General features: G+C 59.9%; 1 protein-coding gene across 1 annotated transcript in view; it reads left to right on the top strand.

Annotated features, from left to right (window-relative positions):
• Positions 1 to 16,051, top strand: part of KDM4B (lysine demethylase 4B) — a 134,828-nt gene that overhangs the window by 94,206 nt on the left and 24,571 nt on the right. The window contains 2 exon segments of the mRNA XM_082650235.1: positions 7,658 to 7,854; positions 15,703 to 15,804. Of these exon segments, the coding sequence (XP_082506361.1) occupies positions 7,658 to 7,854; positions 15,703 to 15,804 (299 nt within the window).

Genomic DNA, 16,051 nt, shown 5'->3' with positions numbered 1-16,051 from the left:
TCCTTTGTGTGGAGGAAGAAAGAGAGTGACCTTGGAGGGGTGGTGGGCAGCATCCTGCAGATCAAAGGCCTGTGACCTTGCCCAGCCCTGGGAAGCAGCCCCGCCAGCCAGGATGGGGGAGCCCCCGGGAGCCCTGTGCCTAATGGTTTTGTTTATGAAGCGCTTCCGAGGGCTTCCAGTGGATTTCCTAATGAACTGGTTTGTTATCGCGTCCCCCACTGCCGTGTGGGTAATTACATCAGAAACAGGGGGCCGGCTCTGGTCCTGACAGATGCAGGCTCCTGGGAGGGTGGTTTCTGCCCCGTCTCTGGGTGCTTAACACTTTGTGGGCTGAAGCACCCCCTGGCCCTGGGATTGTTCCCTCAGAAGCATGTGTGTCGCTCCCACATCAGCATCTGCTCAGCACCGGTCATCGGCAAGTTGCTGGGAGACGGGAACAAGTCGGCGAGGTGCAGAGGACACAGATGAGGGACAGGATGCCCAGGAGCGCTCCGACCCAGGGAGACCGCGAAGGGCACAGTGGGCAGGCAGGCAGCGTCAACCAGCAGGGGCTTCTTGGGGGGCGGGGCGGTTCTAGACCTTGGTGTATTCGGGTCACAAAATGCCATCAGCAGAGGAGGGGTGCTGAAAGCAACAGGAAGGCGTCCCTGCCCTGCCCTGGAGGCCAGAAGTCTGAGATGGAGGTGTGGTGTGGCTGAAGGCTCCAGGGGATGGTCCTTCCCGCCCCTTCCAGCCTCTGGCGTGGCCGGTAATCCTTGGTGTCCCTGGTTTGTAGACGCATCCCTCCAGTCTCTGCCCATCTTCATGTGACCCTGTCCCCCTGTCGGGATCCCACTTCCGCTCTTCTTACAAGGGCCTCGGTCACTGGATTTAGAACCCACCCTGCTCCAGCGTGACCTCACCTTGGCCAACTTGTCTGCAAAGACCCTCTTTCCAAATAAGGTCTCATTCTGAGGTCCCTGGCGGACATGCATTGGGGGACACTGTTGAGCCCTGTCCCCTGGGGAGCAGTGGGGGAGGAGCGTTAGTCCACACCGAGGAGCAGAAAGTGGGGTGGACGGGAGAGACAGTTTGGGTCTGGGTTTTAGGTGCAGTGCCTGCGGGGCTGGCAGCAGAAGGGATGTGGGGCTGCCCGGCCGCGCTGCCCAGCACGAAGCCACCGGCCCGCACAGCCCTTTAACCACAAGTTAGTTAAAGTGAAGTAATTACGTGTCCTGTACCTCGGTCACACCAGCAAGTACTAGTTCATAGCCACGTGGGCCGGTGGTGATCTCGGGGGCAACATAGACGTAGGACATTTCCACTGTGCGAGGAGGCCCCTCGTGGAGGTGCCTCGGGCAGCGAACATTCAGGGGTCTGCAACTCTGGGCCCAGCCGCAGCGAGCCGTGGGCTGGAAGACAGGCCCGCACCTGGCCCGGCCTTCCCACGTCGGGTCTGCGATCCTGAGGCCTCCGACCCAGCCGGCTGGCCTCACACGCACACAGCAGGGCAGGCAGGAGCCCCGAGGGCAGGGAGTCGGCGCTGCGGCCTCACCAACCACAAAGCTGTCGGGGATGATCTCAGTGAACCATGTTTAATAGTCTTCAGGCTGGTTGCTGGGCCTCCTCTCTCCCGCTTTGCCATCTGACATGAGCAGGACCAGAAGAGCACGCAGTAGGTGCTTGTTCCTGGCAGCCAAGAGGAAGGCTCTGGCGGACCTCGGGTGGGTGTGGCCCTTCTCTGCTCCCGTGTTCCTGCCCCCTCGTGTGTGTTTATTTCTCCCCATCTCACTGTCAGCTGCTGCAGGGCTGGACCTGGCGCTGGGCCGTGAGGCCACAGCCCTTGAACCTGATTAGTTCGGAGCATGTAATGGTTCAGACGTGGAAGACAGACTCTGTGAGCTAAAAGTGAGAAACGATTTTGCTCTGGGATTTTATGGTTTCAATTGCTGGATCCAATCTAGGATCAGTGCCTTTCTTTTTAAACAACCAAACCTTGGGAAATTGAAGCCCTTAAAGTATGCTTCCACTGCGGGCCAGGCTGTTCGGAAACTCTAGGAAGTCTTATATCCATCCTGCCTGGAACTTGGGCCACATCTTAGACGTGTCTCTGAGCTGTGTACAGAATGTGACTGCTGGTAGGTGTAGCGTATTGGGATGGGTTCAGTAAGAAAAAGGGCCCACCTGCACACCTACCACCACGAAAAATAGAAGAGAAAGTCACCCCCAAGGCTGGCCCTTTTGCGTCTCCTGCCATAGGCCCTGGCAAGGTGACCAAGGATCTGACCCCTTCATTCCTTAGGTGTCATTTCAGGGAACTTCATTACCGCGTTCCTCCATTTATGAGCACCTGAGTTCATTAAAACGGAAAACCGGGACTTCCCTGGCAGTCCAGTGGTTAAGACTCCACGCTTCCACTGCAGGGGGCATCGGTTCGATCCCTGGTCAGGGAACTAAGATCTCGCATGCTGCGGCGCGGCCAAAACCAACCAGAAAACCTATGGCCGTCCCCGGCACAACGTGTGAGATCCGAGGCTCGGGGTTAGGAGCTGGTACCTCTGTAGGAAGGAGACTTGGCGACCCCAGACAGCATGGGGCTGGTCCCTTTGTTGGGCCCCCGGGACCCCTTTGAAGTGGGGTCCGGGCCCAGCCCGGCTGGGGGTGTGCATAGCTGGCCCAGGCCCACTGCTCAGGTCCCCAGGGGCTCTGGTGGGGGGCACGTTCCCCCGAGAGTGGTCGGCTCGGGCTGCAGGTGTGAAAGCAGGTGCAGCCTTGAGGAGGTGGAGCCCGAGGCCAGGCCTCCATGTGCCAGGTTCTAGGTGCTTCCTGGCACCTGGTGAGAGTCAGATTCTGGCAGCAGGTGGTGGGGATGTGCAGCTTGCTATGCTCGGTAAAAAGCGGGACTGCAGTAAGTTTCCAGGCAGACACCTGTCTTCTGTCGGCTCAGACTGCAGAAATATGGTACCAGGGACTGGGCGGCTTAAACAACAGGCATTTATTCCTCGCACTTCTGGAGGCTGGGAGCCTGAGATCAGGCTGCCACTGGGGTCAGCTTCCCGTGAGGACTCTAGTCCTGGTATGTGGACCGCCAGCTTCCTGCTGTGTCCGCACATGGGGGCAGCGGGGGCAGGGGTCAGATCTGTCTCTGTTACTCTTCTGAAAAGGACACTAGTCCTACAGGATTAGGGCTCCACCCTTATGATCTCATTTAACCTTCATCACCTTCTAATTCCTTCTCTGCAGATACAGATACACTGGTGGGGTCAGGGCTTCAAGATACCTTGTGAAAATGATTTTGTGACTTACTCAAGGTTTGGCAAACTCTGTAAAGGACAAGATAGTGGATATTTGTGGATTTGGGGGCCATCCAGTTGCTGTGTAATTGCTCAGCTCTGCTGTAGCAGCACCAGTGTGGCCGTGGGCAGGGCCGTGTGCTGGGCTGTGTGCCAATAAAACTTTATTTACAAAAACAGGTGGTGGGCCAGATTTCATAATCTGCCCACCCCCAACCGACTTAAATGATATACTTGCTCAGTAAAGAGATTTAGAAAAACAAATACTACAAAATTTTTTGACACCCCCCCTCCCTCCATTGAAAGAACCGTGGTTGGTTTTGATGAATAACCTTGACTTTCCCTAAAGGTCTTTGGTCGCAGTTGGGGCTTTAATGTATTCTTGACTGTGAGTTTTGTATTTCTTCTGACAACAGATCCATTGTAAGACCGTTTCTGTAGTTGAATCGGTGCTTAGGACCAAGGATTACCAGCCCCGCACAGGGCTGTCCGGGTGGCTCTGTCACCTACCCAGGGGGTCCACAGAGGTTGCCCTGTGGTTAGAGTTTTCCTGAGGCCTGTGCATGCGTGTGTGCATGCGCACGTTTTTCTCTCTGTGATGAAGCAGAGACGGTCTTTGTCTGGATTTCTCACATCCTTGGGTGAGATCCCCGGGGAGCAAAGGGCCTCGCTGGCTCGCCCGTGGCTTGTCAGGGCTGCGCCCTTGCCCTGCTTGCCAGCCTTTTGCTCGGCAGGCAGCTGGTGTCTGCTTCTGGGGGGCATCCTGTCCCCCCTCCTCTTCTGGGGGGTGCGGGGGCGGAGCTCGTGTCTCCTCTCCACTGTCACTTTGAACAGCTCGTTCCTCCCGTGTTAATTAACTTGGCGCCAGCAGCTCCACGGGGGGCCCGTCAGGGGCTCTTTGAGGTGCACTTTTTGGGGCTGTCAGGTCCCCCTTGATGAGCGGCTGCATCAGAGAGCCAGTTCTGCTCTGAGCGTCGGGGCGCCACCTCCCTCTGCTCGCATCACCTGGGGAGACCACCGTTCCAGGCCCAGAATCTGGGGGTGGGGCTGAGCCAATGGGGGCTGGAGCTCGACCCCCAGCCAGGCAGGCAGGCCCAGGGTGGGGTCCCACAGAGAGCACAGCCTGTCTCGCATCCACAGAGGCTGGTGCTGGGTCCCAGGCCATGCGCAGCGCATGTCCCCCCCGCCCCGCCACAGTCCCCCTCCTCTTCCTTTACTCCTTCTGTCCCCAGATGGCCCCTCGGCACTAATGGGATCACCAGCCACCCCGCCTTGGCTGATCTGAACAGGATGCTCAGCGTCCTCATTACCTAGTTGCTCGTGGAGCGGGAGCCCTGCCCCACGCGATTCTGCTGGCTGAGTCTTGAAGGTACAGAGGGCCCCGGGGTGCGCTCAGGCTGCAGGGGGCCCTCAGGCCTCCTCCCTCCCCTTCGAGCCCGGTTTCCCCATCAGAACTAATGGCCAGGCCAGGTCCCAGGGAGAGCACACTCCGGCTGGTCTCCGGCTGGTGGGGCTGCTGAGCTCAGGAGCTGGAGAGCAAGCAGCAGACACTCAGCCGCAGTGACTCCAGCAGGTCCTCAGGAAGGTCTGGGAGCCCGCCGGGCTGGAGGGGAGGACGCAGTCCCTCCCTGGGCGCTGCCCCGAGGGTTGTGCCCCAAGCCTCCAGCCTCCCGCCCTCCCTGAGCCACATTTCCAGGACGGCCCTGCAGCTCAGAGCCCCTGTGCTTACTCGCAGGCCTGAAGTGAAACAGCGGCGGGGGCAGTTCTGCTGGGCAGGGGCCACAAATCAGAAGACAGTGGTACAGGGTCCGTGGCGGGGGTCTGGCGCGCTCAGCCCCTGGAAGTTGCTTTTAAGTAGCCGGATCTTTTCGCTGGTCTTAGCAAATTCTTTTGCCAAACTGTGAGCTGAAACAAGGCAATGGGTCTGTGGTGCTCAGCGGCTTAGCCCACGAAGGTGACTGTTGCTGTGTCCTACACCGGGGGCTGTCCCTCCTGTCCCCCACGACCCAAGGGGCCTTGGCTTCTTCCCACCGTTTCCTCCCTGGTGCCCATGCCCCCCACACCTTGGTCCCCACCAGCGACAAACCCCACCGCAGCCAGAACCCCACAGAGACGTGAGGGTGAGTGTTCCCAGCCCTGCTCCCAGCCCGGGTACAGGCCGGGCTCCAGGACACAGGCAATGTGCTCCGGGTCCCCTCCATCCCCTCCACGGCGCACACAGGTGCTTTTTTTAATTACTTAAGGAAAAGCAATTGCAAGGTCGCTTGATACAAATCCCTTAAGCTGCTGTGGTGGCCAGCCAGGAATCTGGAACCCGGGCGCCATCTGTGCTCTCGCCACTCCACAGCCAAATTACACCGCCAGCCTTTCTCTGCTGCGAGGTTTCTCATTAACTGAATTGAGTTTGCGGGGAGTCGCTGGGTCATAAATATTCCCTCCCACTTGGTGTGGTCAGGCTACTGCTGTCCCCAGGCAGAGCTCCCGGATGCGGCCTGGGAGCAGGCAGGATGGGGGCACTGGGGCTGCAGGAGACACGGATCCGCCCCCAGCAGCCTGAGGCTCCGGGTCATAAATATCTCGCTGTTTCTGAGCCAATTGAGGGAAGTCGGGAGGGGCTCTTCGGGGCAAGATACATAATCGCTGCATTCGATTAAGTCTTTTCCTTCCGCTTCCTTCATTTCCTTTGAGAAAGTGGCAGTGACGGGTGGTTGTAAACAGAGGCAAGATGTGCATTTAAAACGGAGACACGTTCATAATGTCCTTTGAAATTGCATGGGATGAAAAATGAACACACACGCAATTCTAAATACATACACGCGCGTGCACACACACACACGCACACACGCGCACACACACACACACACACGCAGCCTGGAAAAAAAAAATCCGGAGACGCTTTTTAAGCTGTGGTTTGGGGAACGGCTTAAAAAGGGATAAGCCTGTTTATCTGACACGGGGGTGTTTAGAGTCAGAGCTGCAGGGGCTGCAGTGCGGGTGTCCCTGAGGGGCGACTGCCCCTCGGCCTCCTGTCGCGATGCTCAGGACAGGTTCGTCCCCCTAAGGAGGCAAGGACAGTGCCCCTTCAGAGGGAGGCGAGCTCGGCCCCCAGGGTCAGGTCCACCCCGAGGTCCCTCGTGGAGCCATCCCTGGGGAAGCTCATCTCTCAGAAGGTGGCTGCCCACCGCCAGGTGATGCTTTGTCCTCTAGAGTCTAGACCAAGAGCCGGCAAACCTCGGCCTGTGCCGCATCCGGCCCTCTGCCTTTTTTGTAAATAAAGTTTTATCTGCACTCGTCTACACCCATTTGTTTACGAGTCGGTCTTGCTGCTCCCAAGTGACGACAGAGCTGAGAGACTGTTAACAGAGATCAGTGACCCGCACACCTGGAAGCATCTATACTGCTTGGTTCTTTGTGGGCAGCTCGCCAGCCCTGCCCTAGACCAGTGGTCCCCTCAGTCTCTCCTTCCTCTCGCTCTTGGCCTTAGCCCGCAGGTAACTAGGACACCAGGGCTGTCTGATTTCCTCCCCTTGACCGAGGGCTCGCCGTCCCGAGCCTGGCTTCTGCAATCCTTGCCTGGCTTCTCTGGCTCCCAACTCCTCTGGGACGGCTGCAGTGCCTCCTGCACGGGACCCAGTCCTGGGGCCCACGGTGACCCTGTGGCATAGAGGGACAGGCTCCCGGGACGCGGGGTTTGCATGTGGAGACGTCTTCAGGGTCTAGACAGCAGAGGAGGGGGAGGAAGGACCCATTTCAGCCCGTCCTCGTTATGCTTGTTTGTTCCACGCTTGAAGCTCCCAGGCACAAGGGACTCTACTAGCCAGGCCAGCATTGGCTTGAGGCGAGTTCCGGGCGCCCTGGGGCCAGGTGCTGAGTCTCCTGGGTCCCCAGCCTCCTCTCCCGAAGCCCAAGGCAGGCACACGGGGGTGGGGGAGCACCTTCTCCAGATCACATTTGTTTCCTTGTTTGCTCTTTGGGGGCTGACAGCTTTTTCTCTCTTCCTAACTAACCTTTGGAATTACCGCTGTTATAAGACATTCCATGCGCGTTTTACCTGGTCGGGGGTACGCATGTCTGACAGGAGGCAGATTTTGGTTTGAACTGACTGGAGGCGGCCGAAGCTCAGAGCATGTGGCCTCGGCTCCTGAGCGGCTGGGGGCACCGTGGTGGACCACGGTCAGGTGGGGGGCTGCGACTCCGTGGGGAAGGCCAGAGGCTCCCACTGCGGGGATGCAGCAGCCTCACCTTCCCCCGCATCGGGGTGAGAAGACCCCCTTTCCTGTCTCGTGAGAGAATTTCTAGGGAGGATGGGGTAGGCTCGAGGCGCCCTGCGCGGTGTGGGGTGACTGGCCCGCGGGCTCAGTGGTCTCTCTCCTGCCCACATGCAGTGCACATGCCGGAAGGACATGGTCAAGATCTCCATGGACGTCTTTGTGCGCATCCTGCAGCCGGAGCGCTACGAGCTGTGGAAGCAGGGCAAGGACCTCACGGTGCTGGACCACACACGGCCCACGGCCCTGAGCAGCCCCGAGCTGAGCACCTGGAGCGCCTCCCGGGCCTCGCTCAAGGCCAAGCTCCTGCGCAGGTGAGCCACCCAGCGAGCCCAGCCCACGGCTCCCCGCTGGTGGGGCTGCAGGCTGTCGCCCACCTCTCTCCTCTCCTCTCTCCCCCCTCCCCTCCCTCCTCCACTTCTCCCTCTTTCAGAGGCAGAGTGTTTCTCAGGTCTAACTTCCTCCGCGGGCTGTTGGGGACTCACCGCCGTCGCTGCCTGTGTTGTCAGGGGACTCAGGCTCCCACCCACTCCTTGTCTACCAGCTCCTGGGAGGTGGGCCCTTTTTGCCCTCTCAGGACCCCACACACTGTCCCTCTCAGGCTTCCGGCTCACTATCGCGCCATCCCCGGTGCGAGAGCCCCGTTTCTGCGTCGGGGCCGCGTGGCCCTTCTTGACTCTGAGCTATGGCAGGAGCCGTGGGGCACAGGCACCGAGCTCCCTCCATGAGAGCCGCGCCCCTGCCCCTTTGCATCTGTAGATGCTTGTTCTGGTGCCTCGGATAACGTGTTGCTTGAATCCGCGGACGCGGAGGTGACTACAGAGACCTGTCCCCCGGACGCCCTCTGCCACCCCTTTCCATCTCAGAGGCCCCCCTCCCGGCCCACCTTCCTTCCACCCAGCGTGGTCCCTGCCCGGCCGCTGCCTGGTGTCCGGCGGGGAAGGAGAGGGCAGAGTGGCTGCCCCTCTTGGCATCTGCGCCGAGGCCACAGGGATGTGGGTGGCGGAGCTAGGGAGTGAGGGGCAGTGCCGTGCGGCCTCGGAAGCGTCCGACTCCATCATGCTCTTTCTCTGGGAAACGTCCAGGCTCTCAGGGCCTGAGCTGTCTGTGGACAGGTTTCAAACAGATTCCTTCTTGGTGCCCAAGGAACGGTCGGCAGGTCCTCGCTGGGCCTGGGGTATGGCTGGAGTGGGCGGGGCGGCCCAGAGCATCCTCGTGTTGGTGTTAGGGCTTCAAGGGCTCAGGAGGCTCTCCCTTGACCACTTGGCTCCACGGCGGTTGCCCTGGACAGTAAGACATTCCGTAAACAATGAGCATGGCGAGTCTCAATAAAACTTTATCTATGGACACTGGAGTGGGAATTTCATATCATTTTCACATGCCACAAAGTGTTATTATTCTTTCAACTTTTTTTTTTTTTTTTTGCGGTACACGGGCCTCTCACTGTTGTGGCCTCTCCCGGCTCCTCTCCGGAGCACAGGCTCCGGACGCGCAGGCTCAGTGGCCGTGGCTCACGGGCCCAGCCGCTCCGCGGCATGTGGGATCTTCCCGGACCAGGGCACGAACCCGTGTCCCCTGCATCGGCAGGCGGACTCTCAACCACTGCGCCACCAGGGAAGCCCTCTTTTAACTTTTGAACCATTTAAAAACGTAAACATCATGCTTAGCTTGTGGGCGGCACAAACAGGCTGCAGTCGGATCTGGGCCTCAGGCGAGGTTTCCATCTGTAGCCCTTGGTCACTGCTGGCGGGTCTTGTCCCCATTGGTCAAGGATGGCGCCTCCCCCAGGACCTGGTCCCTGAGGGGTGGGGCCTTGGCCAGTGTGTTCCTTGGGCAGTGCATCCTTGGTGGCACCCCAGCGCTCTGCAGAAACTGGGAGAAATCATCCTGGCCAAGCGGTCACTCCCAGCCCAGAACCTTCTCCCCGCTGGGCCTGTTCTCCTCTCTGCGCACCTTCATCCGTGTGTTTTCCCCACCCGAGGCCCCTCTCTGAGAATGTTCTCTCAGCTCCAGGGTGCTTTCCCATCTGCTCCTGGCAGCCCGCTTGAAGGTGTCTCTCTTTTCCGATTTCTTTTGTTGTCTCTCCTTTTGACTTTCTGCCCTCCTGTGTGTTCCTCACGAAAAGCACCTTCTCGGTGAGGCTGATCTGCTGCAGCTCCCGCTCTTTCCCGGTCTTTCCCGAGGGAGGGAGCAGAGTGATCCTGCATTTGCATAATGGTTGACTGGTGATGGCTCAGACTAATTGGTCAACAGAGTGACAGCCAAGGACTGGGGCATCATTCCAGGATGGAATGGGATTAGAGGCTGTCAGACGAGCCTGCCCAGAGGACGGGGACCCGGCCGCCGGGCCTTGGCCGGAACCTTCTGTACACAAAGAGCCCCTTACCCCCTCCCTGTCCCCTCATCATGTTGCACAACACACCTCCTTTCTGGAACGTCCCTCTCTCCCACCTCCCCTCCCTGTGTGCAGACCTGGGACTGAATAACAAATTCAGTCGTGTTCCCAAGGATGCAATTTTCTTTAAAGCCTTTAGTATGTAAAAGAAGGCTGACTCCCCCACCTTTTTAAAAAGTCACTGGTTGGGGGGGCTTCCTCCTAAGAGGCTGACTGGGGACTCACATTTGGAGGCCCAATGCCAAGCTGGAAGCCGCTGCCCCCGCCCCACCCCCAGTGGCAGTGGCCCTCAGGAGTCCCTGGTGACTTTCTCTCCTGGCCACTTGGCCAACCTGTCCTCGCCCAGCTGTGCCTTGTCTCCAGGGCTGCCGGCTCCCCCGAGCCTCCCTTGTCGGAGAGTTGGTTTGGGGGGAGGGGCAGCACCACCCTAGCATCCTTGACTCCTGCCGGATAGGGGATGGGGGCAAATCTGGCTCTGTCCCTAGACCAGGGTCTCCCCTCGGCACTGCTGACATCTTCTGTGGGTGGCTGTCCCAGGCACTGTGGGGGGTTGAGCAGCTTCCCCACCCCCGGCCACTTGATGCCAGGAGCAGCCCTCCAGTGAGACCACCACAGATGTCCCCAGACATCTCCCAGTGTCCCTCCCCAAGGGCTTGGCATTGGGGTGGGCTCCTCGTCCGCCTGCTGTGGGCACCCTCCCGCGCCCCCATCCCTGTGCAGCCTTGCCTTCTCCTCTGGGATGCTGCATCCGTTCCTTGGTCCTCAATCAGACAGGCTCAGCCAGGCCCCCGCCCCTCGAGGGCCCAGCCTTCCTGATGGCCCCCTGCACCCCGCCCCAGATGTCACCTGAGAGCAGAGGCAGGTGTTGGCTCCTTTGGGAGAAAAGGATGCCCTCCCGTGGATTTTCCTTCCACGCCTAGATCTTGTCAGGTGAACTGGCCCCGCCACCTGTGACCTTCTTGTCCGTGCTGCGTGGCCCCCTCGCCATCGCCGCCAGGTGGGACCCCTGCCCAGCTGGCGTCTTTGCCTTGCTCCCCTCCCCCGCTCCTGCCTGCCTGCCTGAGCAGCCTTCCTCCATATGCAGGCTGCGTTTTCTTCTCGGCTCCTGATTATTTTCAAGGAGAGCTTCAAGGAATGCTCCGCGTTGCCCACATGTTCCAGCAGGTGTGCGCTCTGCTGGACACTCACACGCACTCTGTGCAGAGCATCTGAGCAGCTGGGCTTGGAGGGAAGTGGGGGAGGGGAAGTGTGCTCCTCTCCGGACCCACGGGGCCCCGTCCCTCCCCAGCTTCTGCTGCTCCCCCTGGCGGGACCTCCAGCTGCCCACGCAGGAGGCTAGAGCCCGCTAGCCCTGCTCGCCCAGCCCAGTAGCTCCCGCCCACCACCTCTCCACCTCCCATCCTCGGTCACCATGGAAACAAGGAGCCAGGGAGCACATCCCTGCCCCCTCTGCTGCCCCCAGACCCACCAGGAGCCAGTTTGGTCTCGCCTCTCCCCCTGTACCTGATGCCCTGGCCAGGCTGTACACGACTGCACCTCCGACCCACTCCTTCCAGCCACCCTGACCCTGCCACGCTCCTGAGCCCTTTCCTCCGGTGCAGCTCCTGTCCGCTCAGAAGGGGCCATGACTATGGGGCCTGCCAGCCCCTGCGGCCCCAGGAGCTTGTTGTCCCTGTGACTTCACCAGAAAACCCACTGAAGGCCACACCTACTCGCCGTGGGTCAGGGAACACTGGAGGAAGGGGCTGCGACTCCTGGCCAGGAAGCCCCAGATCCCTCCCCGGGGAGTCAGAAGTTCTGGGCAACAGCCCCACCTTGGGATGCCCAAGGGGCTGTGTGCCCTGGGCCCCTCAGTGAGCCCCCTCACTCTGCCTCTCCTGCCACCTGAGGTCCAAGGACACCTGCTCCCATCTTGGAAATATCAGTGTAGGGATTTGGACTCAGTACCAATACCTAATTCTTATCATCTTCGCCAAGTGACATCCCGTTAAGCCTGGCAAGTAAAGTGCACGTTTATGTCCACCCTCCTCTGAAACACCATGAAAACGACTGTAAAGGAGGGACAGGGAAGAGGAGAGGGTACGAGCAGCATCGGCAGACTCTGAAGGAAGGAAAAGAGGGGCAAGTGACACCTGACTTTGCAGCACAGAGAAAACTCGAGTCCGTGGACCTGCAGACGGGGAGTGGGCTGGTTCAGGCCACAAGGCCTGGGACTCAGGCACGGGCGCCTGCTGGGGCGGGGACCGCGGTGTGCTGGAGGCATCGCTGAGCTCAGGGCCTCCTCCTCCACCCCATCCCCCAGCAGAAGGCGCTGGCCCTACTGCTGGGGAGATCAGACGTGCCAGCCTCACATATCCCCAACCGCAGGGCCGGGTCAGAGTGGCCCAACGGAACAAAGCCACACATGTGATATTGGGGGTCCCCCGTGAAGTGACAGGGCTCCCACCTGCCCGCTCCCCTTCTAGGAGCCCTGCCCACACACAGCTACCAGCGAACATCTTAGTCCCTTGTACGTCATAGCCAGGGGTCCCTAAACCCCTGAAGAAACTCAGTGTGAAAGAGTCTCAAACAAAAAAAAGCGGGACCCCACAGGAGAGGCCATGCAGTGAGCAGAAGAAAACTAACTTCTGCGAGAGGGCAGGTGACTTGGCATTTATGGAAGAACCTGCTGTATAAACAAAAAGGCTTTTAGGAAAGAGATGGCTCTTGGACATTTAAAAGGGAGCAAAGGACTTCCCTGGTGGCGCAGTGGTTGGGAGTCTGCCTGCCAATGCAGGGGGCACGGGTTCGTTCCCTGGTTCGGGAGGATCCCACGTGCCACGGAACAGCTGAGCCACAACTGTTGAGGCTGTGCCTTGTTGTGCGCCACAACTACTGAGCCTGTGCCCTGGAGCCTGCAAGCCACAACTGCTGAGATCCACACGCCTGGAGCCTGTGCTCCACAACGAGGGGGGGCCGCTGCGGTGAGAGGCCCGCGCACCGTGGTGAGGAGTGGCCCCCACTCGCTGCAGCTAGGGGAAGCCCATGCACAGCAATGAAGACCCAACGAAACTAAAAAAAAAACTTTAAAAGAGCAAAGAAATGTCCGAGGTGGGTTGGGAGCCAGCTTGAGGAAATCTAGAATGCAGACTTTTCACAACTCAGGTTAAACAGAAGATTGCAAAGCCTCTGGAACAAACAAACAGGTCAACGGGGCCCAAGCAGCACTGGACTTGGCGATCATGATGCTACAAGCTAATAGACAAAGGACAAGGGTCTTAAAGGTCAGGAGAGCAATCATTTCAGCCCAGGAATACCCAGCCAAATTACCAACTTCGTATGGGAAGGGAATAAAGATCTTTTGAGACAAGCAAAGTCCCAGGTTCCCCCTCCTTTCTGAGAAAGCTGCTGGAGGATGTGCTCCAGCTAAACAAGGGCATCAACCAAGGAAGACATGGGATCAAGGAAACCAGATCCAACTCAGGAGTGTCCAAGGCAGTCTCAAGATAAGAGGAGGGCCTCAGGGTGTCATTGAGGAGCATGTGACCCCTGCCTAGGAGGCCACACCAAGATCTTGGAGAAAACCAGGAAAGCTAAGCGTCTAAGAGAGGGGGCCAGTTACTGACTCCAGAAGGAGTGAGCAAAGAATGCAGTGCGAGCAGCTCTGTTGCTCACGGATGAACTATATTTACAGGATCAGAAAAATGTAATATAGAATCTCACCACAACCAAAATGGGAGAGAAGCCGGGAGGGGTTGAAGTGGGCAGGATGGCCACAGCCTAAGTGTCTGTGCTGGCAACTCAGCAGAGAAGCCAGAACCAAAAAACAGCAGCAGCGTGAGGAGACACATGCAAGTCAATACAAGAAGAAATGGCTAAAAGAGGGGAAGGCGTCGCATCTGGGGAGTGGGCCCAGAGGATGCTGTACGGCCAGACTGCGATTAGGGTGTGCGCACAGCTCCCCACAGCTGTCAGCAAGTCAACCCCAGATTCCCCCGGTGTTATTTCCCAGCTTATGTTCTCACAGAACAGATCCTCCTTTGCATGCCGACGTTCACCTCACTTTCCCCTCTGCAGTAGGGCCTGTCCCTTCGCCTACGTCTCTGCATCTAGTTCCACCCGTTCGGGGGGTTGGGGGGGTCCCTGCGTTGGTGCGGCCCAGTGGTTGCTGGGGGTATGGTGCTGGGGGCAGAGCTCTGAGCCCACTGGCGTGTCGGGGGCCGAGGAAGGCCTGGGCTCTCTGGGGACCCTGAGGCGGGCAGGGGCAGAAGTGGCCTCCGGGCCAGTTCCGGGTTGGTGGGGGTGGGGGAGGGCCGGAGAGGGGGTGAGGAGTGGGGCAGCTGCTGGAAACCGAGGCCAGGTGAGTTGACGGTAGGAGGGTGCCCCTCTGCTGGGTGCTGGGGCCAGCGTGGGGGTTCGCTTGTGGGCACCTGGCCCTGCAGCATTCCCAGACCCCGAGAGAAGCCTCCCGATGACAGCTGGGGAAAAGCCCGGAGCTTCCCGCCTGTGTCCGCGTCGGGGCTGCACCTGGCACTTCCCAAACTCGCTCGGTGTGGAGAGTGTACCAGGGGAGGCCTGAGTCTTCCGTGCCCCCTCCCGCCCCCGTCTGTTGCCGACTCCCCCGCCCTGTCCCCGCCCGCCTGTCCTCCTGCACCCCTCCCCCTCGCAGTGCGCCCTTGCACGCCATGCTGTGTGTGATGCCACGCCTCTGCCCATGCCGCGCCCTCCCTGGAATGCTCCCTGCTCTCCACCTTTGGTCATCAGGGTGCTTCATGCCGCAGACATCGAGTAGGGCTTGTCGTGTGCCGGGCATTGCCTGGGCTCAGGGCACAGAGCCAGGGGCCCTCAAGTTAGGCAGCTGAGCAGCAAGGGACCGGCAGTGGTTAGCGGTTAGTGTCAGGGGACAGTTAGAAGGAGGCACCCCAGGGGCCAGCAGCGTCGGGCCGGGAGGCAGCAAGGAAGCCGTGAGCCCCCAGCGTCCTGCTGCAGACGCCCCTGGGAGGAGATGCGGGTCCTGGCATCTGGAGCCCTTGGGGCCTCCCTGCCCACCCGTCCCCAGTCAGACAGCCCTGCTTCCCCTTGGTGAGCACTTGGTCCTTGGAGTTGCGGCTGCCAGGGACCCTGTAGGGTCTCCTATAAGGTCTTGGTGTCTGACCCCACTGGGGCCACATGGAGAGCTCCCTGGGGGAGGGAAGCCACGGCCAGCGCCAACAGCTCTCTCCAAAACAACCCCTCGGCTGTGAGACCCGGAGCCTGTGGCTGTCCTGGTGTCCCCTGCCCAAGGCTGAGCCTCTCCACCGCCCTGGCCCCTGCATCAGCTCCCGGGCCAGTCACACACCTCCTGAGGTCTCAAAGCTGCACTGCCCCCTCCCTGGAAAGTTTCCAGGAACCGGCAAGGACGTCCCACCAGGACCCGGCAGGGGTGCCCTGGCCACTAACCTGCAGCCCCCCTCCCTTTGTCGCTTTCCTTTCTTCCTTTTTAATCCCAATTCCCCCTCATTTTCACTAAGAAGCCACAGCTCAGCCTCAGCTGGGATTCTCACTTGGGGCCTGAGGACCGCCCTCCATCCCGTCCGGGGACTGTCGCAGCCCCTGAGGCCGGCGTGGGCAGGAGGTGAGGGGGGCCGGGGCGCAGCTTAGAGAAGGGGCCACTGCGGGCTCTGGGCTCGGAGCTCCTGCAGGTGGAGAGGATGCAGGGAGAGCCCGGGGCCCCGCGAGGCCCTGCGGCGAAGCGTCTAGGGAGTTAACACAAGTCCTAGAGAAAAACCCCCTGACATTTACGTTCTAGACAAATTAGTCTGAAAGAAAACAGACACTGGAAAAAGACTGAGGAGGAGAGGAAACCAAGTCTAGAGAGGAAGAAAGAGCAGACCAGGAGGCCGGGGCTGTCGTAAGTGCACCTTTTGTCTGTCGCGCAGGCATTTTCCACGAGCTTCTGTTTCCATCTGAGCCCACGCTCCCCGTGTCTCCCGCCCCACCACACAGAGGCTCCTGGAGCCCGTCCGTCCCGCCATCCCATCTCCAGCTGCCATCGGCACGCGCTTGACACCCACCTTGCCATCCCCTCCCCTCCCCCAGGCCTCTCTCCCTCCACCGCCCCTGCCCCCAGGAGCCAACCCCACCCAGGGCCCCCGCTT

The sequence above is a fragment of the Grampus griseus genome, assembly GCF_964374135.1.
Source record: "Grampus griseus genome assembly, chromosome: 3".
Lineage (NCBI taxonomy): Eukaryota > Metazoa > Chordata > Mammalia > Artiodactyla > Delphinidae > Grampus > Grampus griseus.
The sequence above is the reverse complement of the archived record's forward strand: the minus strand, read 5'-3'. Positions and strand labels throughout refer to the sequence as shown.